The sequence below is a fragment of the Gekko japonicus genome, unplaced genomic scaffold (assembly GCF_001447785.1).
Source record: "Gekko japonicus isolate JY-2015 unplaced genomic scaffold, Gekko_japonicus_V1.1 scaffold64, whole genome shotgun sequence".
Taxonomy (NCBI): Eukaryota; Metazoa; Chordata; class Lepidosauria; order Squamata; family Gekkonidae; genus Gekko; species Gekko japonicus.
This window is the reverse complement of record NW_015170277.1, coordinates 59,851-82,347: the sequence shown is the minus strand read 5'-3', so window position 1 is coordinate 82,347 and position 22,497 is coordinate 59,851. Positions and strand designations below refer to the sequence as shown.

The 22,497-nt window shown below is 47.0% G+C and overlaps 2 protein-coding genes across 3 annotated transcripts in view; one reads left to right on the top strand and one right to left on the bottom strand.

Moving 5' to 3' along the window:
- The window catches only part of KNTC1 (kinetochore associated 1), a 72,678-nt gene extending 55,776 nt beyond the window's left edge, over positions 1-16,902 (top strand). Inside the window, exons 50-62 of the mRNA XM_015417642.1 lie at positions 1,767-1,876; positions 3,232-3,281; positions 4,656-4,734; positions 6,664-6,782; positions 8,544-8,679; positions 8,922-9,017; positions 10,399-10,455; positions 12,193-12,247; positions 12,848-12,911; positions 13,576-13,705; positions 14,287-14,376; positions 14,464-14,600; positions 16,626-16,902. Of these exons, the coding sequence (XP_015273128.1) occupies positions 1,767-1,876; positions 3,232-3,281; positions 4,656-4,734; positions 6,664-6,782; positions 8,544-8,679; positions 8,922-9,017; positions 10,399-10,455; positions 12,193-12,247; positions 12,848-12,911; positions 13,576-13,705; positions 14,287-14,376; positions 14,464-14,600; positions 16,626-16,773 (1,271 nt within the window). The 3' untranslated portion in view covers positions 16,774-16,902. The remainder of the gene's footprint in view (positions 1-1,766; positions 1,877-3,231; positions 3,282-4,655; positions 4,735-6,663; positions 6,783-8,543; positions 8,680-8,921; positions 9,018-10,398; positions 10,456-12,192; positions 12,248-12,847; positions 12,912-13,575; positions 13,706-14,286; positions 14,377-14,463; positions 14,601-16,625) is intronic.
- Positions 16,903-17,077: 175 nt separating this feature from the next.
- VPS29 (VPS29 retromer complex component) overlaps positions 17,078-22,497 on the bottom strand; it is a 6,681-nt gene continuing 1,261 nt past the window's right edge. Inside the window, exons 2-5 of one of the 2 annotated variants that reach the window (XM_015417652.1) lie at positions 21,180-21,191; positions 19,345-19,536; positions 18,853-19,088; positions 17,078-17,497 (exon numbers count right to left, since the gene is read on the bottom strand). In XM_015417652.1, the coding sequence (XP_015273138.1) occupies positions 17,380-17,497; positions 18,853-19,088; positions 19,345-19,536; positions 21,180-21,191 (558 nt within the window). In that variant the 3' untranslated portion in view covers positions 17,078-17,379. The remainder of the gene's footprint in view (positions 17,498-18,852; positions 19,089-19,344; positions 19,537-21,179; positions 21,192-22,497) is intronic. The other variant, XM_015417653.1, reaches the window with a different exon arrangement.

Below are 22,497 nucleotides of genomic sequence, written 5' to 3'. Positions count from 1 at the left end.
GCGCCTTGGTGTTTAGTCATGCTGGCCACATGACCACGGAAACGTCTTCGGACAGCGCTGGCTCTTCGGCTTTGAAACGGAGATGAGCACCGCAACCCTAGAGTCGGACTCGACTGGCTTTCGAGCAAGGGAACCTTTACCTTTATTCTTGCCGAAGTAAGAATATAGGTCAGTAAATAAATATCATTCTGCTCATAACAACTTGGAATTATGTTCAACCAATAAATTTCGAGGTGGCCATATTGTTGAAAAGGCTCTCATTGTACGTGGGGAATACATTTGGTGTGCAGCTTGAAACAATACCCTCTGCAATGTTCAGGGGTTTCACAGCTGACAAATCAATGTAGAGAAGGGATTCCTTCAGCATGTGTATGTTAAGTGCCGTCAAGTGGCTTCTGACTTAACGGCAACCTTATGAATTAATGACCTCCAAAATGTTCTGTCATTAACATCCAGTGTGGTGTAGTGGTTAACATCCAGTACGGAGGAGACCCAGGGTGGTGTAGCAGTTAAGAGCGGCGGACACTAATCTGGAGAACCGGGTTTGATTCCCCGCTCCTCCAGACGAAGCCTGCCGGGTGACCTTGGGTCAGTCACAGCTCTCTTAGAACTCTCTCAGCCCCACCTACCTCACCAGGTGCCTGTTGTGGGGAGAGGCAGGGAAGGCGATTGTAAGCCACTTTGAGGCTTCTTCGGGTAGAGAAAATCAGGGTATAAAACCCAACTCTTCTTCTTCATCCTTGCTTGGTTCTTGCAGACTGAAGTCTGTGTCTTCCTTTCTTGAGTCAGTCCACTTCATGTTGGGTCTTCCTCTTCTCCTGCTGCTTTCAGCTTCTCCTAGCATGATGGTCTTTCCCAGTAACACTCGTCTTCACATAGTGTGACCAGCATAGGAAGCTTCAAAAAACACATTCACATAGCTTCTACCTGCGGTTCTTGTTTGGCAGTGTAGCAGTCACCGGGAAGCGTCATGGTATGTGTCTTTCCCAAAACAAAACCGAATGTGCATGTGGTGGGAAATCACTTCTGCATGCTGCATATCCAGTTTGGTGTCGTGGTTAAGTGCGCGGACTCTAATCTGGGAGAACCGAGTTTGATTCCGCACTCCTCCACTCACAGCTGGTGGATGACCTTGGGCAAGCCATAGTTCTGTCAGAGCTGTCCTTGAAAAGAGCCGTTTCTGTCAGAGCTCTCTCAGCCCCGCCTCAGCCCCGCCTCAGCCCCGCCTACCTCACAGGGTGTCTGTTGTGGGGAGGGGAAGTGAAAGGCATTTGTAAGCCGCTCTGAGACTTTGAGTGAAGGGCAGGGTATAAATCCAATCTCCTCCTCCTCCACCTCCTATCCCACACTGGTCTGCCTTAGTCTCTGATTTTCTTCATGTGAGAAAACCCATATAACAGATCCCCAAATGATCACTCTGCAGAAATGCTCAGGCACTCAGGGCAATTTCAAATGAGGCTCTTGTGCTTTGGTCAGAGTCACTGGAAAAGACCATCATCCTAGGAACGGTTGAAGGCAACAGGAAAAGAGGAAGGTCCAACATGAGATGGAGGGACTCAATCAAGGAAGCCACAAAGGCCCTCGGTTTGCAAGACCTGAGCGAGGCTATTAATGGAGGACGTTTTAGAGGCGATTAATTCATCAGGTCACCATAATTTGGAAGTGATTTGATGGCACTTGACATGCACACAATCTCAAAGGGGGTGTGTGGAGGCGGGAGAAAGGATGTGGTGCTCCCTGTGTGCACTGTCTCTGCTTCTGCACAGATATTCATGCCGCTGCAAAAGAAATAGCCAAAATTAACAATCTGGATATGAAGAAGATTTGGGACACACTGCTGGAAAAATGGCTGTGTTCAGACGAAGCACCCACAGACGTAAGTGCGTTTCCTCAAGCCAATTCTGTTAGAACATAGGAGGCTGCCTTATATCGGCTCAGACTATTGGTCCATGTAGCTCAATATTCTCTGCTCTGATTGGTTACTACCCAGGGTCTCAGGCAGAAAAGGCCTTCTTCCTCTGGCCCCTGAGAGCCTGTAACTGGAAGAGCCAATAACTGGAAGAGCCAGGGATTGAGTCTGGGACTTTCTGCATTTAGAGCAGGGGCTGTGCTGCTAGGCCACAGCCCCAAATCGACAAATGTTGTTGTAGGTACTGCCAAAGGGGGGGGGGGGAGTCCCTTGTAGATACTGCTTCACGTTCTGACTTGAAGTAGGACCTCTTGAACATAAGAACATAAGAGAAGCCAATGTTGGATCAGGCCAATGGCCCATACAGTCCAACACTCTGTCACATAGTGGCCAAAAACACCAGGTGGCATCAGGAGGTCCAGCAGCGTGGCCAGGACACTAGAAGCCCCTCCCCCTGTTGCCCCCCCCCCAAGCACCAAGAATACAGGGCATCACGTACCCCATACTGAGAGTTCCTATGTATACCTTGTGGCTAATACCCCCTGATGGACCTCTGCTCCATAGGTTTATCCAATTCCCTCTTGAAGCCGTCCATGCTTGTAGCCGCCACCACCTCCCTTGGCAGTGAATTCCATGTGTTCATCACTCTTTGGGTGAAGAAGGACTTCCTTTCGTCTGTTCTAACCCGACTGCTCAGCAATTTCATGGAGTGCCCACGAGTTCTTGTATTGTGAGAAAGGGAGAAAAGTACTTCTTTCTCGACCTGCTTTATCCCATGCATAATCTTATAAACCTCGATCATGTCACCCCTCAGCCGTCGTTTCTCCAAGCTAAAGAGCCCCAAACGCTTTAACCTTTCTTCACAGGGAAAGTGTTCCAACCCTTTGATCATTCTAGTTGCCCTCTTCTGCACTTTTTCCAATGCTATAATATCCTTTTTGAGGTGTGGTGACCAGAAGGATACACAGTACTCCAAGTGAGGCCACACCATCGATTTATACGGGGGCATTATGATCATTGCTTTTTATCCTGTTGAACGACTCGACTGCTGAGGCGCAAAGAGGGCACTTTGTAGGGGACGGGGTCTTTCCGAAGACCACCGCTTGCAGACTCGAAATACCTCTCCTTCCATGCCGCCTCCCCCCACCCCGGCCTTATGAGTCAAATGCCTCCCCCCCCCCCCAAAACAAAAATAAAACCCACAACCCACTGATTTGAAGCAGTACCCAAATCTAGTGGCCCAACAAAACTCTAGCCTTTGAGCTGACTTGAAGAGTAGCGTTTCAAACTTGGGAATCTGTATTTCTTTTTCTCTTTTAAAGAAGAGAACTTCAGAGATGGTTGAGAAGACAGAAGACGAAGCCTTCAAGAGGTAGGTCTTTGTTTGCTGATGCAAGGCTCTGTTCTGCCACTTTGTTTTTGTGCTCTGATGCCACGTGCAAACTGCTGCCACCAGCTCTCCAGTGTGGTGGGCCGAGAAAGACCTTCCCTCTGCCTTGGTACCTGGGATCTTTTCATCGAAAGTAAGTCTTTTGGCCCACTGCCTCTTCCTTGAGTTTATAAGCTGATGTGGTATATGTGTTAAGGGAGCTTTGCAAGTTCCCCCTCTTCTGAGGCTATCTGGGTGACAAAATAGGCACTCAAAGCTTTAGGCTGGCAAAGCATGGAATTTTATTAGGACGATCATTCTGATGCGAGCTAGTCAGAGCCAACAAGCCTCACTAACAAGCTGGTATTCTGAACAAGGTTCAAAGCTCTTCTTTTATAGGATAAAACAGACAAAAGCTCAGGGTCTAGAATTCCAAAAGAAAGTTCACCAATTCTGTCCTTAAACATAATTCACTTCTACCCTCCTTTCAGAGTACATCTTGCATTCCTTTTAGGGAGAAAATGAAAACATACACCAGTTTGGTGTAGTGGTTAAGGGCACAGGCTCTAATCTGGGAGAACCGGGTTTGATTCCCCACTCCTCCACTTGCACGTGGCTCGATGACCTTGGGCAAGCCGTAGTTCTGTCAAGAGCTGTTGTAGAAAAAGAGCACTTTCTGTCAGAGCTCTCTCAGCACCACCTACCTCCCAGGGTGTCTGTTGTGGGGAGGGGAAGGGAAAGGAGTTTGTAAGCTGCTCTGAGACTCCGAGTGAAGGGCAGGGTATAAATCCAATCTCTTCTTCTTCTACACATACTTCATGGGAGATTGGGATGGAACAGACCCTTGACTGAGATAAGGTTGCTTAGCGGTCAGCAGGTCAAAGAACAAGGCGCAGAAAGACAGTCCCCTCTGCTCCTACAGTATGCATCCGTGTGTCAAGTAGGGAGGGCGGAAGAGGGAGAGCTGAAATTAAGGATGGAAAGAAAATACATAGAGAAAGGGCATGTACTATACCAGACTGCTTGCTGATAACACACTGGAGTTTTTCTCCTTTGTGAATTCTAACTGCTGACAAATTACACCTACCACCCACTGTAGAAGTGGTAAGAACATTTTACCTTGGCTCTAGGAAAAGTGAAAATCCTAAGCAAACATTGGGGAGGGCACACAGGAGACGAGGAGAAAACCCTTAATACTTTGCTGGTTTGTCATGTCTCCATTTCCTTAAAGTTCTCTTCTACCAGCAGTTACTTGTTTCTATATATACGTATGGCAGAATCAAAGGGGCAGCTTTACATATAGAATAAAATTGCACTGCTCCACTACAACAGAAAGTTTGCATCAAAAGAGGGGGGGGAATCTTTTTTTTTTTACAGACTTGTGTATGTCCTGCAGCTGCAGCCAGCAGATAAAGGATTCAGGATCCTTTACGAATGTGCAGTGTCTACAACATCTGTAAGTTGGTGGTCTGATTTTTGCTTGTTTGTTTTTTACATAGATGTAGGGTGAAGACTTTTTGGAGGATACTTTGTTGTACCAGTCCTCTGTACTTTACTGCTTCGGTAGCATTTTTTGTTTTTTGCTTTGAATGATCAAGGATCACGTCTGGAGTGCATAATGGTCTGCAATAAGACGTTCTTTGTCCTAAGCTTGCACTGTAATTTGGACTCGATGAGGACAGGATTCTGGGGACATGCACCCAGGAGCTAGGACTGGCTCGTGACACTTCCCCTTTTTCTCCTTTTGGACAAGGCAGGCTGTCTGCAACCACCACTATATTCACGGCTTCTAAAACTTGTGTCTGCTCCAAAGCGGGTTTGCCGGGGTGAGGCTGGGGGGAGTAGATTTGAAATGCCCGACCAGCCTATGTATATTTGGGGTGGGTGTCTTTTGCAAAGGAAGAAAATTGCTTTCTAGCCTTACAACAATGCAGACTCCTCAGTCTTCTGATTCTGAACAATGCTGCATTTTGTCTTTTGAAAGCTACCCAGGGTGGTGTAGTGGTTCAGAGTGGCAGACACTTACCTGGAGAACCAGGTTTGATTCCCCACTCCTCCTCCATGTGAAGCCTGATGGGTGACCTCAGGCCAGTCACGGTTCTCTCAGAACTCTCTCAGCCCCACCTGCCTCACAGGGTGCCTGTTGTGGGGAGAGAAAGGCGACTGTGAGCTGCACTGAGACTCCTTACAGTAGAGAAAAGGTGGGGGGCTAAAAACCAGCTCTTCTAGGAGCCAGTTTGGTGTAGTGGTCAGGAGCGCTGAGTCTAATATGGGCAAACCGGATTTGATTCCTCCACATGCAGCTGCTGGTGTGACCTTGGGTCAAACAAAAAAAGGGGGGGTGGAGGGAAAAGGGAAAAAAGGGGGGGGGGGAGAAAACTAAACCCAAAAAGCTGCTATGAATCCACAAGGGTTAAGCTGACACTAAATATTATAAACATACAAAATTTATTCAGGTGTACACATTTTAAAAAAAACCTAGACTCATTAAAAATATTCACATTCAGACATGAAATTTTTTTCAACATACATAGATGGGTTAGTGCTGTGCAACTGAACCAAACGTGTTCCGGCCCCAAAGGGCCTTCCTCAGTGGTCACAATCCAATTGTTGTATTCTGTACAGGATGGAGTGACATACATTCTACTCACGCAAATCTATGCTACCAGAAGTATTGGTGGACTTTAATTGGCTATACCTGAGGCCTATCATATACAACAATAATATACATATAAATATACAAGGATACAACATCTGGCCTTATATTGCATATGTACTTAACATCTGATGTTAAAAAACTTTTTTTGAATGTATGTCAAGTTTGTATTTTGGATTGTGACCACTGAGGAAGGCCCTTTGGGGCCGAAACGCGTTTGGTTCAGTTGCACAGCACTAACCCATCTATGTATGTATGTTGAAAAATTTTTCATGTCTGAATGTGAATATTTTTAATGAGTCTAGGTTTTTTAAAAAAATGTGTACACCTGAATACATTTTGTATGTTTATAATATTTAGTGTCAGCTTAACCCATGTGACCTTGGGTCAGTCATAAGTTCTTTCAGAGCTGTTCTCTCAAAGGCAGTTCTCGAGAGAGCTCTCTCAGCCCCACCTACCTCACAGGGTGTCTGTTGTGGGAAGGGGAAGAGAAAGGAGATTGTAAACTGCTCTGAGACTCCTTTGCGTAGTGAAGGGCCGGGGTATAAATCCAATCTCCTCCTCCTTCTTCATCCTGATTCTTGGAGCATTTTACCAAGTGTCCAGGACAGCACCTGTTTTTCAACTTTACATCAATCTGAACAACCCAAGTTAACAACAGTGTGCTTTGTGAGTGGCTAGGCGTGAAGATGTCTCTCATTCCCACCACCACCCTGTTTCCCCTCTCAGCCTATTGGGGTACACCAGCTGACGTTTGCTCACAGAAGCATAGCCCTCAAGTGCCTGATCTACTTGGCTGACAGTTCTACGGTCGAATTGCTCTTCAAAAAGCCCATTGAGGCAGTAAGGTAAGTTGGGCCTTGTATCCTCCTCTCAGTGTAGACAATGCAGAAAATATCCAGTAATGACAAAGCTTGGCTGAACATAACAGAATGTAATGGTTCCAGTCCGGCACTGTGCAGGTGGAGCAACAAGGAGCCCAAGAGGCTAAGATCCAGCTCTCCCTCCCAAACAGCTCCTCAGCTGAGATTTTAAGTGTCTCTCAAATCCTGCACCATGGAGGTCATGAACAATTCTCCCTCTAAGCTGTGGAGTCTTGTGAGCAAAAATTCTACTTTGTGAGCTACTGGCATGTAAGTTGTGAGCGAGCAATTTGGCTCCTGCGTAAATTAGCATTCTTCCCGAGCGAAGATAAAAATGTGTGAGCTGGAGGCTAAAAAACTGTGAGCTAGCTCACACTGACTCAGCTTATAGGGAACACTGGTCATGAACCAGGGTCCAACTTGTACAAAGCCTCCTCAGATGGAGGAGTGGGGGTTAAGCAGCGCCCTATCCCTCTTCCTCTCCTTCTGAGCCGGGAGCTAGAGCTGCTGTGTCCTTTTCGGCTTCCTCGAACCTTTTGAAGGCTGTAGCCATACCTGGGGTGTGCCTAGTGATTTCCCCCTGCCCAGAAGCCCTCTGGGGGCGTGGCTCAACCCACAAGGGACCAATAGTGGTCTTTGGAGCAAGCGCCCCTTTTCCCATTGGAGGCTGGAGCTGCTGGACAGCTGATTGTCAGGTGGCTGCCTGTCCTTGGCTGGCTGACTCTTAAAGGACCAGTACATTTGTGGCCCCAGTAGGCCTGGTAGGTGCTGAGTTTGATTCTAGAGAGTGCCACGGATTTGGGGGGGGGGGTGAGTCTGGAGTTCCCCCTACTCCAAGTGCTCTATTGCGGGAGGGTGAGATTGTGCTAGCTAGCAGGACTCATTTGTGCTCTCAATTCCTCATCCAGTTGGACATCACCTGTGCAGAGATTTGCTTCACTCCTCTAGCTCCTGCCTGGGTCAGGGTAGTAATGATGAACAGTTCTGCTTATTGTGGCATTTGAACCCCCCACAATATAGTTTGGCCTTGCTGACTGAAATTGGTCTTCCGCTCATTTAATAAACTGAAGCTGTGGTTGATCTCACCACCTAAAGGCTGCATCCACCATTCACGTAGGCGTATTATCTGCACTATGAGAGTGCTGCTAGGTTTTTGCTATTCTGCTCTCTTGAGATCACTGAGAATAATTTAGTCTGCTTGTAGCATGAGGGATTTCTGGATTATTTGTTTTTGTCCCCTGGGAGAAATGTAGTGGTTCTCTTGGCAGCACGCAGATCTAGACCATTTGCAGTAAATTAACTTCAGTTAAGAACGTAAGAACATCAGGAAAGCCCTGCTGGAGCAGACCAGTTGTCCATCTAGTCCAGAATCTGGTCTCACACAGTGGCCAGCCAGTTCCTCTAGAGGGCCAACAACAGGACAGAGAGGCCGAGGCCTTCTCCTGATGTTGCCTCCTAGCCCTGGGATTCAGAGGCTTAGTGCCTCTGAATGTGGAGGTTCCCCTCAGTCGCCACAGCTAGTAGCCACTGATAGACCTTATCCTCCATGAATCTATCTAATCCCCTTTTAAAGCTTTTTTTATTCCTGTGGCCATCACTACATCCCCTGCCAGTGAATTCCACATTTTATTCATTCTCTGTGTAAAGAAGTATTTCCTTTCGTCTGTCCTGAATCATGGGATTTCTTGTTCCAATGCTGTAGTAACCACAAATTCCTTCCTCCCCCCTTTTTTCCCTTTTAAACAGGATTTTCCTGAAAACCTTAATTTACCTTTCTGAATTTGAAATCCTCAACATTCCATACACCTACGAATCATTCCACAAGGCTCCCAAGGAAGGCGTGGTCAAAGGATTGTGGAAAAACCATAGTCATGACCCCAGGGTAATGGCGCTGGAGATGGTCAACAAATAAGTGTGCATGAACCGCTGCTTGCGGCGCCCTGGTCCAAGCACAGCTGCAGTCTGTGGCCCCTGGAAATGGCATGTTTCTGCCATGGGTGGAACAACTGCAGATGGGTGGTAGGGATGTGGCCACGTGTGTGAGAGCCTCCAAAGATCCAGGCCAGATTCAAAGTGGCAGACGTGGTGCTAATAAGATGTTCATTGTTTCATCTTTGTTTCTAGGCAGTGAAACTAGTGACTGAGCTGAGTTTGGAATATCAGGTGTGGGACGCTCAGCTGTGGAACGGTCTGCTGCAAAAGCTGCTCGATTTCAACATGGTGAGTCTTTTCTCTGGCTGGGCTGGGGCTTTGCATTGTGCTTCTGAATGACAGGGGTGTAGATTTCGTCCAGCAGACCAATCGAAAGGGGAAAAACCTCAAGTCCTAGCATCATCTAATGAGAGAATAGTACCATCTCTTGTCAAAATGTATATAATATTATATATGGAGTACTACACAGATCTTAGAAGGTTTATAATTATCATGGGATTGGCATCTGTCCCTGATTAAAGATCTGCTAACTTTCACATGGGCCAGTAGAACTGCTTTATTTTTAAAAAATGCCTGGTCTATTAAAAAAAACACACCTGTCAGCTCGTACAGTAGCTCTCAGACGCAATAAGTCCTTTAACAGGCTTTATTTGGAAAGTCAGGAAAGTTGCATTAAAGTTGAACTCCTTTGACAGAACTGAAAGGTATTACAAAGTAGGAAACTACGAGACCTTTGGTCCAGCCCTCATTCATACGTCATGATTACATAGCATTTAGACAGGTTAATATAGTACAGTTGAAATGGTGAGAATGTTTATCATTTGATACTCTCCCGAAGGCCATGAGAATTAGAAACAGCGAGGTTCTCTCCAGCCTTTACGGAGGAGGCTTCCTTTCACAGGGTTACAAAGCGCAGCTAATCTAACAGTTCACACAGACATGTCTCAATCACTCCTCCCTTAGGAATGTCAGAGGAGGATCCTTGTGAATAGATTGATGCAATGCCAGCAGGTGCTACATGACACTTAGGAACTACATGCGGGGAGAGAATAGCTGATCCAGCAGTAATAACATTTAGCAAAGCAAAGCTATGTACAGCAGAGAGCCTCAACCGTATATGACATGACCCAATAACCAGACAAGGGTCCGATTCTGACAACATCCTCGTTTAAAAACGATGCCTGCTCTTAACAACTGGAGACCAATGTTCCCTCTAAGCTGTGGAGTCTTATGAGCAAAAATTCTGCTTTGTGAGCTACCAGCAGTAAAGTTGTGAGCAAGCAATTTGGCTACTGTGCAAATTAGTTTGCTCTGGAGCCATCCCTTCCTGAGCGAAGGCGAAAAAATGTGGGCCGGAGGCTAAAAAACTATGAGCTGGCTCACCCTAACTCAGCTTAGAGGGAACACTGCTGGAGACTCATATTTTGCTTGCGATGCTCTTTGTCTTTCCCCCCTCTCTCATGCCCCCCTCCCCGCCAAAGCAACTGGCCTGCTTGCAAGAAGGGTTTTCTAGTCACCGCTTGGGAGGAGGGGTGTGACTCTGCCAGCTCTTTCCTAAATGAGCCTCTCAAGCTCCACTCAGTGCCCACTCCCAAGAATTTACTAAAATAATAGTTGGAATTGCATGCCTGTAACATATTTTGTTACAAAACAATATATTTTTTTCCAGATTGATTATTTGAGGAAAGTGTTGATAGCGATTACGGGGATCCCTTCGTTATTTCAGGTGCGTGATGTTTTCTTCCCCAGAACCAAACTTGTACTTCTTGAAAAGCGCTAAATGTTGTGCTAGCTTCTTTTTGGTAAGCCGTTTCACATGAACAGATGAGGCTGTTACTCTAGTAGAGTAAAACATACATCTTCGCCATCAATGCTCCCCACCCAAATGCACTACAGATACTAATTTTTAAGTCTAGTAGCCCAATTGCAGCCGTTCCCTTTAGCTGCAGTCTCATGAGCTGCCGAAGTGTTGCCGGAACGAAATCCAGGTCTTTCCATGGAAATACCACAAAATGTTACAAAAGGCAGTTCTCTGTTCGCCAGAAGATCTCCATCCTCATTCACTCACTCAGTCTGATTTACCATCAAAGAGAGACAAGAAAGAGTAGTTACAGCCACCAGCTCACAAAGTCCACTCCAATCTCCCCTCCAAGCCACCATGCTGCTGTTAGGAAAGAGAGTGACTGAAGGCAGGAAGAAGAGGAGAAGAGATTGGATTTATACCCACCCTTTGCTACCCAAAGGAGTCTCAAAGCGGCTTACAATCTCCTTTCCCTTCCCCTCCCCACAACAGACACCTTGTGTTGTAGCTGGGGCTGAGAGAGCTCTCTCGAGAACTGTCCTTGAGAGAACAGCTCTGAAAGAACTTGTGACTGACCCAAGGTCGCACCAACAGCTGCATGTGGAGGAGTGGGGAATCAAACCCGGTTCTCCCAAATTAGAGTCCGCAGCCACCAGTCGTTAGCTTGGCCTGAATTAAGGAAGCCCAGGCCCACTCGTGACAATCCACCTCTAGGGAAGCTGGTAAAGAGCAGCAGCAGGATGCCTGTTAGCAGAAGGGTGGGGAGAGGATTAGAACTGAACCCTCTTGCATCTGCAACATCCTCCGGCTCTGTGCTCCTCTCCTCCAGTGCATCAATGGCAGAAGTGCCCCCTCTCTTCAGCAGAGAGAAAAGGCTCTCACGTTCCCTAAAACAACACCACTCTGGTATTCCAAGACTCGGAGCCCTGCAAGCACCGGAAGCTGCAAATAAGTCGTCATTGCTTATTTGAATGACGTGACGGGTTGGAACTGTGAACTACTTTGGGAGCCAGCCGAGCTCCACAGTGAATAGAACAAAGTTTCAGTCCAGTGGGCACCTTTAGGATCAAGAAAATGTAATTCTAGGTATCCGCTTTCATGTGCACGAACACTTCTTCAGAGGCAGTAGTGAACAGTAAGGCTGCTAGGGATAGAAACTTCATTAGATGATATGAGGGTGGGGTGAAGCGAGCCCTGCCATGAACCTTAGTGCCTTGGTTTATTATAGCCACGGCAAAGTGGCTGCGAGCTCAGGTGGTGGTTCGGCACAGGTGCTGCAGTCCAAATGCACGATCCTGAACACCACGGTCAACGGAGTCGCGCAGGATGCTATGAGATTGCAGAGTTTGTGGCCCAATGTTTGTTTATACTTACATGACTTTTACCTCTCTGTCCTCCCGTATGGAACCAAAAACTTTGCATGTGGAAGGTTCCATACTGGCATCTCTTGTTAAAGGGTCTCGAACAGCACATGTTGGGAAAGTCCTTCTTCTGACTGTGTCTCTGACCCAGTATGAGGCAGCCTCCTCTGTTCATGTGCAACAACCAGACTTTTAACTTGACGAATGGATCTGCCAACGGAAAAGCCTCGGCAGGGTTCAAACGCCACAAGCAGTACCTTTAAAACTCCAGCAATTTTAAGAAGCGTTTAATTTTTTTCAGATTCCAAACTTCAGCCGAGCTTGGCAGAACGTCATTCTCGCACCATTTCATTCAGGTTTGTTTTTTGTTTAATTTTACTCTGTTTTTTAAAGTCATTGTACGATACTGTTATACGTTATAAGTAGGTTTGTGTGTGCACATTCCATGGGAAACGGGACGAATTTAGAGGTGCGCTATATAGCTAGCTATATAGGAGCTGCGGTGGCTCAAGTGGTTAAGACGCTGAACTGCAGGCTGTGGAAGGTCAGTAGTTCAGCAGTTCGAGACCCGAGTGTGCCGCATGATGGAGTGAGCTCTCGTCTCTAGTTCCAGCTCCTGCCAACCTAGCAGTTCGAAAGCAAGAAATTGCAAGTAGATAAATGGGTACCACTTTGGTGGGAAGGGAACAGCGTTCCATGCGCCTTGGCGTCTAGTCATGCCGACCACATGACCACGGAAACGTCTTTGGACAGCGCTGGCTCTTCGGCTTTGACACGGAGATGAGCACCACAACCCTAGAGTCGGATTCGACTGGCTTTCAAGCAAGGGAGACCTTTACCTTTACTATATAGCCAGAGCTACAGAAACGCTGCAGTACTGCAAGAGATTTGACCTATGGAATGCAGCTTGTGAAGAAATCTTTGACCTGTGAGTCTTCCGTGCTTTTGTTTTAAAGTTTCATGTCCACCGAGTCCTAGTGAACGGGAGGCATGTTGTGCATCTTTTGAAGCTCTACTACAGTAAGTATTTATTTTATTTTTATTTATTTTATTTCATTTATACCTTGCCCTCCCCGCACGCGGGCTCAGGGCGGCTTACAAAACACAGAGGTGTATTACAACACCACAATTTAAAACAATTAAGGCACACAGTGCAATAAAAATACAGTTAAAACAGTTTAACACTGTGGACAAACTCCCAGGATCCATCGAGGCTAGTATGCTCACTCCCTATTGTACATCACATTGGGGTCGATGAGAGGGGTGCCGTGGGCCACGATGTTCGGTGGCCAGTCAGGCCAACCTGGCGGTACTGCTCTGCAATCGCCCGTTGGTGGTAGTGGCGGCGGCGGCGGCTCCTATTCGGAAGCCTAGTGGAAGAGCTCCGTCTTACAGACCCTGCGGAACTGTAATAGGTCCTGCAGGGCCCTGATTCTCCTCCGGGAGCTCATTCCACCAGATAGAAGCCACCACCGAAAAGAACCTGGCCTTTGTGGCAACAAGCCTGGCCTCCTTAGGGCCCGGGGTCACTAGGCGGTGTTGTGACCCCGACCGAAGTAAAGAATACCTCCTGTGTGAAGGAAAACTTGAACAGGGCATATAGAAGCAGGGCTGTTGGCATATAGAAGCAGGGCTAATTCTGATTTCTCTCCCCCCCCCCCTTCCATCAATAAATGCCTCCCAGGTGTCCTGTCGTGGGTCATCTAGATGTAATTGCGATTGCAAAAAAGTTCATGGCGTCACAGCTGCTGGCTCTGTCTTTGGGGTGTCTCTGGCTGATCCCTCAGCCGGAGAAGAGAGATCAACAGATTGAAGTGAGTGCAATGGTTCCTGTCCCCCATCCCTCGTTATTCAGCAGCTGATACCTTCTTTAACCAGCTGGTGAAGCCATGAAGCTAGAATGCATTAGTGCACATTTGATGCTGTTTGCTCACTTGGAACTGTGATGGTCTTCTCATTCAAACTGCTTGATATACTGACTATTTTATTGCAATGCTGTCTCATCACTCATTGCCCTTTGGCTGGGAATGGGTCACATCTGCCCAAATGAGACATTTTAAATAATGGGTAATTTCTGTAGAAATGACATCCCTCCTTGCTCGTGCATTTCCTTGACCAGCTGCCCCCACTGCCATGTAAATATATATATTTCAGAAGACCACAGATGTGGTCAAGGGGACTGTAGCCCACCGAAACCTACACCACAGTAACTTTGGTCTAAGCTGCCCTGAACTTTTTTCTTAGTGGATTAATGTGGCTTAAATGTTTGAAATGTGAGATTTAGTGACACAGGCTCGTGGCTGTCGTCTCCAAGAAAGCTTCAGCCTTTCCTCTAATGATTTGAAAGCCTACACAAAACTGATTCTTCCTGCGCTTCTTTTCCGGTTTTGAGCAGGGCTTTTTGGCCTCTCACCAGCCGGAGAAGATCCTGCACCAAATCAAGGAGCACACGGGCCACCGCGGACTAGCTTGCTTTGCTCCTGAGGTACGTCGCTTTGCATATCCCCTCCCTCCCAGCTCTGCCAGTGTCTATAGCGGGCACAACCAGAATAATAATTCTGCCCTTTTGCAGATCAGATATTTGGTTCTAGAGTCCGCGATGAAAGGCAAATGCTTTGTGGGCACAGAGTACCTTCCTTACCTGAAGCTACAAGAGATGGGGGCTGACAGACTGAAAGGGCTGGTAAAATACCTGGCCGATGAGAACAGGTAGGTTAATGCAGAGTTCCCAGAGCTTGCTTTTCTCTATTTATTTCCTGTGGAAGGATGGAGGGAGACAGGTGTTCTCTCCACTGCCGCATGACCGAAGTTGTCACGGGCTTGCTTGGACGGGGGGTGGGAAGCGGCGTCAAGTTGCCCTCAGCTCGAGACCTGGTCGGGTTTTCAAGGCCAGAGACAATCGGAGATTATTTGCCACCGCCTGCCTCTGCCAAGCAGCCCTGGTGGACTCCCTTGGTGATTCCCCCATCCAAGCACTCACCTGGACTAACCCTGCTTAGCTTCTGGGATCTGATGAGACTGGGCGCGCCCGGGCCACCCAGGCCAGGGCTTGGTTGAACAGTCAAAACTGAGAGCTGCTTTAGCGGATGCCTGTAACACCCCACGGCTCAGCAGCCCTCGCAGACCAAATGAAACCACCAGAACTCGCTGGATAATCGTAATTCCGGTATGTTTGTACATGAGCTCTGTTTAGGGAGGCCGGCCTCCAGGTGGGACCTGGGGATCCCCCAGAATTACAGCTCACCTCCAGTCTAGAGAGATCGGTTCCCCTGGAGACAAGCAGATGCTTTGGAGGGTGGTCTCCGTGGCATTGTTACCGCACTGGGGTACTTTGCTTCCCCAGGCTCCATCCTCAAATCTCCCATTTCCCCAACCTGGATCTAGCAACACTACCCCACATCCCCCGCTGGTGGCCAGGGGGGACCCGGCAACCAGTGTTCATCATCGTGGCTTCTGTGCAGTCCCACATGGGATCGGCGCAGGCCAGCCTGCGCAGATCCCATGTGTGCCTGCACAGAAGACCACTCGATGAACAACAGTTACAGGTAAGTGCAACCTTGTTTTCCCCTCTAAGCTGAGTTAGTGTGAGCCAGCTCACAGTTCTTTAGCCTCCAGCTCACAGATTTTTGTCTCAGCTCAGGGAGGAGGGCTCCAGAGCAAACTAATTTGATGCAGCAGCCAAGTTGCTCGCTCACAGCTTTAATGCCAGTCGCTCACAAGGTAGAGTTTTTGCTCACGAGACTCCACAGCTTAGAGGGCGCATTGCTGGCCACCCAAGGAGCTCTATTTGAATGAGTAACAGTGAAGTAAACTGGCCACTAGAAGGGAAAACACAGGTGGCTTCCCCTCATTAAGCAGGGCCTGTAGGAAGCCGTGATCAACAGGCCAAGCCATTAATGTTTGCACTTCTAAGCTGCCTCAGAGGGCAAGCAAGCCCGCATGAGAGGAGCACTTCCTCAAGCCTAAGAAGCCTTAATTTTAGTCCAACTCTGACTTGCTCTGAAAAGCAACTGCTACCGTCGAGTAAAGTGTGTAGATCAATGGGCTTAAAGCTGCCGATCTAGAAGTTTAATAGGGAACAAGTCCCACGGAATCTTTCATGTAAGTGAGAGCCAGTTTGGTGTAGTGGTTAAGCGTGTGGACTCTCAACTGGGAGAACCGGGTCCGATTCCCCACTCCTCCACTCACAGCTGCTGGATGACCTTGGGCAAGCCGTAGTTCTGATAAGAGCTGTTCTTGAAAAGGAGCAGCTTCTGTCAGCGCTCTCTCAGCCCCACCTACCTCACAGGATGTCTGTTGTGGGGAGGGGAAGGGAAAGAAGATTGTAAGCCGCTCTGAGACTCCAAGTGAAGGGGGGGGTGTATAAATCCAACCTCTTCTTCTTAACTGAACTGAGTTGTGGCAAAAATAACAAATGTGCTCCTGGAAGAGGCACAGCATGGCCCCTCCTGTCCCCCACCCCAAAGGTACAGGTACCGGGCAGTGTTCCCTCTAAGCTGAGTTAGTGTGAGCTAGCTCAACATTTTTGTCTTAGCTCAGGATGGATGGCTCCAGAGCAAACTCATTTATGCAGGAGCCAAATCGCTCGCTCACAACTTTAATGCCAGTAGCTCACGAAGTAGAATCGTTGCTCACAAGACTCCACAGCTTAGTACTGGGTATCTAGGTAAGTGGGTATATGGTAAAGTCAGTGCAAGGTTAAGATGTCTTCAGTCTGTGTGTTTAATTGCACAGGATGGATGATGCAGCAGTCCTAATAAAGGAATATCTTAAGGAATCCGGAAATCCTGTATCAGACCAGTCATCATTGGATGTTGTAAAGGTAGTAAACTTTTTTTTAATCAATATGCCACATACGTTTGAAAGCCCCATTGGAAAGTAACGGGGACATCTTCCTTTAGATTTCCTATGCTATATTGTGAATGTGTTGCCAGTAAATCAGTCCTGAAATACAATTCTTTTTCAGTACTGTATAGTGACTACTTCATATACATCAGTTACTTTTACAGAAAACTGGTAGACTGAATCTTTTTTTCCCTTTCAGATGTTCCTGTGGAAGGATTAAGATGTACAGCCAGGTCAAAATGGTTTTTGGGTTTTTTTTCACTCTTGTACAATTAAATATATAAAGTAAAAAAAGTAAGAAAGCATTCTATGCGTGTACTTTTAACATATATGCTCACATCATAATGAAAGCTTGGCCAAATTAAACAAATATTTATTACAAGATCGGGAAGAGTTCACGCAAGCAGAAGAAATTCTACCAAGCATTTTAAACAGTATTTACAAGCTTGAGCCTTTTCTTACGGTCAAAACAAAGAAAGCCAAGACAGACTTTAAGATGCCAAGTACTTGTTGACCTGCCTACAACAAGTGAAAGGTTAGCTTCATATGCTAAAACAATACTGCAAACACTGTAGACCTTTTGAGTGCATATTGCAAGAGGAAAAAGGAGACTGAAACATAAACTAGCAAAGAGTAGCTGGCTTTAAGATTTCTTGTACTCAATTCTTTCTACTTTCACATCGTCGCCAATCAGCTGATAAACGTAAGTAACGACTGTGGAGGCCTGGATATCCATCAGCACAAAGGAAGGAATGATGTTGCTGGAGGATAAAGGAAAAGGTAGTCATTTTTTTTTTCTGATAGCATCCTAAGAGTAAGACACTTAAAACTACACTCCGGTGGATGCAGGATTGAACATACTGGAGCTTGCTTTGCAGTAAAAAGGCATAGGATCGATCTGTAGGATTATTAGAGCATGAGTCCATTAGACACATTCTCTAGTAGCAACAACTAGGGATGGGCACGAACAGGGAAAATGGAGGTTCCTCCCAGTTTGTGGGTTCACACGAACCTTCACGAACCTCCCCATTTAAGAAACTGGTTCATTTCATGAGGTTCAGGATGCGGTGTGTGTGTGGGTCTTCCCTCCCTCCTTTCTGCTGGGGGCGGCTCCCCGAGACCAGCAGAATGGGGGGGGGGACACATTCCCTTTAAATGGCTTTTGCAAGCAGCGCCATGTGCAAGTGAAGTCCAAACAGTGAGCTCACCACTTCTGGGTGAACTCACCACTTCTGGGTGAACTCACCACTTCACCTACACTCGTGCGTGGCTTGCAGAAGCCGTTTAAAGGGAACGCTTGAAAGCAGGGGGAGAGTGAAAGGGATCACTGAAATGGCTTGCATCTATTTCGGCCTGAGGGTGCACCAGCCCCACTGTTAAGCTGAAATGGACGCAAACCATTTCAGCCATTCTTTTCGCTCCCCCACCCCCTTGCTTCCCACCACAAACTCCAGAACCCTCCGAAAACCATGTGGAGGGTTGTGGATAGGGATGGGCACGAACCAGCTATGTCCATCACAAAAATTAAGTTCGTGACGAGGTTCATGCCCATCCCTAATAGCGAGAACATACCAGGTGCTAGTAGGAGAATAGCACCATTTATTACTTTTGCTGATAAAAAATATTCCAGGAATACATTCATGGACGTTTCTAAAATAAGCCTGCCGCTTACCTCAAACCCCTCTGAACTGCCTGATACTACTGCCCTCGCCTACTTAACACTCCTGCTGAAGGGAAGTTATTTGAAAACATTTTGTCTAAACTTCAAATTTTCTAAAAGCGGCCTTTGCCGTAACAGCTCAGCTTAACTGCATGCAGTGCCTTATGCAAATATTCCCGGATGGAAGACAAGCTCTAGAACTAGGGACTACAGATAACATGTTCACTGGACCCTGATCAGCTGCCCAGTGACAACGGCAAAGCCTTGTAACCCAGAACAAGCATTGGATGCAAGCCATTTCAGCAATCCCTTTCCTACTGCTACGGACTAACACAGCTACCCATCTTGACCACAATAAGCAAGTATGAGTACTTTGGCCTATATAAACTGTAGTGATGATCATACTATGGCAAACACCCCCCTCCCCCATAGCTTATTTTATTGGGTTGGACTCACTTCTCCAAAGCACTGTAGGCGCCTGTTGCTGATCCAGGGTTGATATAGAACTTGTTTTCATGTTCAAATGCCTCAAATTTGTGTGTGTGTCCTGAAATGAGGATGTCCACATCAAACTGCCTTTGCAGTAACGCCAGGCTGGCCACGTCGCCCCACGGAATGACTTGGTGGCCGTGGATCAGCCCAATCTTGAACTGCCCAACAGTTACAACCTTCTGTTCAGGGTAATTCAGATTCTAGAATCAAAAGACACGTTAATTGACACAGGTACAGTTCTCTGCCACATTCTTCCACGCTGTAACAAAAAGCTACCTTCTCTCCCTGCTGACCACGACGGTACTATAGGTGGAGAAAGATCAGTCCTACCGTCTTATCCCAAACGGAAGGAAACCCCTGTCCACCCCAAAAGAGAACCCAGCCACATGGGCAGCTGAAAGAGCGCGACAAGTCAGTGTCTCCTCTCCCACCCAGAATCCCAAGAGATGACAGTACCTCATCGAAGTCCCCTCTAACTACATGGACGTCACCAGCCAGGGTCTTGAGGTAGTCGTAGCTTTCCTTTGTGCAAAGGTTTCCAGTGCAGAGGATGTGTTGGATCTTCCCTGGAACAAGCAGTTTCTTGAACTTCGCTGGCAGGCTGTTGCATCTGTGAGGGATGTGAAGGTCTCCCAGCACTAGCACCAACTTAGGAAGGAAAGAAGATAACACTTCAGACTCTCCGTGCTCAATATACCAACCTTCAGCGCTCCAATACCCTTTTCCATAGTTTCACCATTTACAAGCACAGGGCTGAAAGGTCTCATGCCTACACGCAAGGCAGCCTCAGTAAGCTGCAGGGGAGTTGTTTTTTAAAATGTTTCTCTCCAGTTCTTCAGTACCAGCCAGTGGCACGTCAGTGTCTTGATTCTTTAGCTTTGTGTCCTGACCCTGTCCACAGCATTAGGCAGGACACGGTGATGCTGTCTGTTGTGTCTTGTAACAAGTTGGTGATGCTGAGGACTCATCTAAACAATTCCTGAACACACAAAGCTACCGTAGTTGGGAGTCAGCCCCGTTGGCTCACTGAAGTCATTCTGGTCGACTTGGACTCAGATTCGGGTCCTTCACATCACCTGCTGCCTGATCCTTTAAACAGGTGGAGACAGGGACTGAACCTGGGGACCTTCTCCATACCAAGCTGATGTTCTGGCACTGAGCCGTGACCTTGAGCTATCATTTCTAAGAGGAAGATAATGGAATCATCCTTCCCCTTGCTGTTTTCTCAGCATATCACCACGCAGAAGTCAACAATAACTGGATGCCTTTACAGTAGAAAGTCTATGGGCCCGGGTTTTTGCTCTGGTGCAGTTATACCATGCGAGACTTTGCATGCGTCACCCATAGAAACTCACAGACAACACAAGGGCAGGAACCACAGCGAGGGCTTTACTACCCTCCCCTTGGCAATAAAAGGACACACACACACACACAAAGCTGCCTTATATTGAATCAGACTCTTGGTCCAGCAAGCTCAGTATTTTCTACTCAGACTGCCAGCAGCTTTCCAGATGTGTAGACAGAGGACTTTCAAACTACCTGAGCCCTTTAACTGGAGAAGCCAGGGATTGAACCTAGGACCTCCTACATACCAAGCAGATGCTCTGCTACTGAGACATGGCCCTCCCCCAATGTGAGTACAACTGCAAGGGCTTCCAAGCCTGCTCCCTTTCAGACTGCCACAGTCACAGTGCCATTACAGCTGTGCAGATCTGGCAGCAGCCTTTTGCAGGCACTTAGAGGAGCAGGAGGATTCAAGTCTTGTCCCTCCGTCACACAGGGCTCGGTTCAGGGATTTTCAGACCCTCCAGCTGCAGCTCATCTCTTCTGCCACAACCTATTTCCTAAGAAGCTCCAGCAAGTTGTACAGGATTCTGGGAAGCTGCTCAAGTGTGTGTTCACACACACCATTGAGGGAGAGTCCTAGCTGGGCCTGTTGAGCCTCACTGTCACACTACAGGGGCCCTGGAGAATATCCTGTAGCTGTGCCTCAAGGCATGGCCAACGGGGTAGACAAGCTGTCTTCCAAGGAGGTGTGTCTACCGTTGTTACGTCGCTGATTGAGAAACCAGTGATATGTACACGAGGAGCTCCAAAGTTCCTGAACTCAGTTTACCAACCACACTTTTAAAGCAAAATAATCACAAATATGAATAATATGAGAATCTACACAGAGGTATTTGGAGATGGCAAGCCTTTGTTCTTCAGTCCATAGCGATTTAACATTTTAACCGCCACTGAGAGAGTTGCCACCACCCATGTGAGCGTGAGGCCAAGATGAACAAACTTACTCTGTGCCCGGCCTTATTGGATGAAGAAGTTGATTGCAGACATGAGGGGAAGGGAGGGGGGAAAAACAGGGTGAGACATGAACAATGTTAAATAAAAGAAAGCAAAAGAAAAGGAAACATCTCAAGGCAAATTAATAGGCAAATCATCAATGAAATCTGAAGGTTAGGGCAGAAAATGTTAAAAAAAAGATTTTTTTTTAAAAATCAGATTTATGCAACTGATGCCCAGTGGATTAATGGAAGAGCTTCTCCAGCATTTGTGGAAGGTAGCAGTCATTCTTGCGTCACAATTTTTCAGTGAACCACAAAGATCATGCACAGCAGGCCTTGCCTATGCGGGAGTTCCAGTGTGCCACTTGAGAATCCCCTGCCCGTAACTGGCTTCCTTGTCTATTTTGGGGGAGGAAGAAGATCTGCATTGTCTGAGAAAAGTGGAGCTGGACTTCCCTTTTTCTGAACTGAACAAACACAATGGACTAGAGAGCTTACGAGAAAGTTCTGTGTGAACCGTATGATGCAAATGGGTCACGGGATTTGGGATCCAGTGTTACTCATAAATTAACTCCCCCTTACACCCGCTTCATTTTAGCTTACAATCAGACGTATGTTTTCTCTAAAGCTTAGATTTAAATCACACTATCCTCTTGCTTGCTCTAATTAAAAAAACTTGCTTGGGATCACAGGTGATATCAACAGGTTCTTCCATGCCAGGAAAGAAATTCTGGCTATTACTGCACAGGAGCAGTAATGCACATATCAGGCTTAGCATTCCCAGTAACTGCTCCAGAGGGGTGCCATGCTGGACTGTAGTAGAACAGCTAGATTTTAGTCCGGTGGCATCTAAGAAACCAACAAGATTTTCATGGTATGAGCTTTCAAGAGTTCAAGCTCCCTTCATCAGAACAAAGGGAGCTCTAACTGTCAAAAGCTTATACTCTGAAAATCTTTGGTCTCTAAGGTGCTACAGGACAAATCTAGCTGTGTGTCAGTCCTGGCACGGGAAGCTACCCTCACTTCTGAGAAGTCCCTGTGTGCCGAACTCTGTATAATTCATCCTAAAGGGAAGACTAATTCTGCAGACTATGCATGCAGATGTCTACAATCTTTCCCATTAGAATAACGAATTTTGCATTTTAAAAAAACTGCTCTTTGTGCTAGTTTACAAGCCACAGAGCTACGGGGGATACCTGAATTCTCTTTTCAAACACGCTAAAATTCCTGAAGCTGAATTCTGAACCTAAAACCACAGGCTCTGTTCTTTCCTGCAGTACCGCAAAATCATCAAGCTCACCCTGCATAAGATGCTGGTATGATGGAA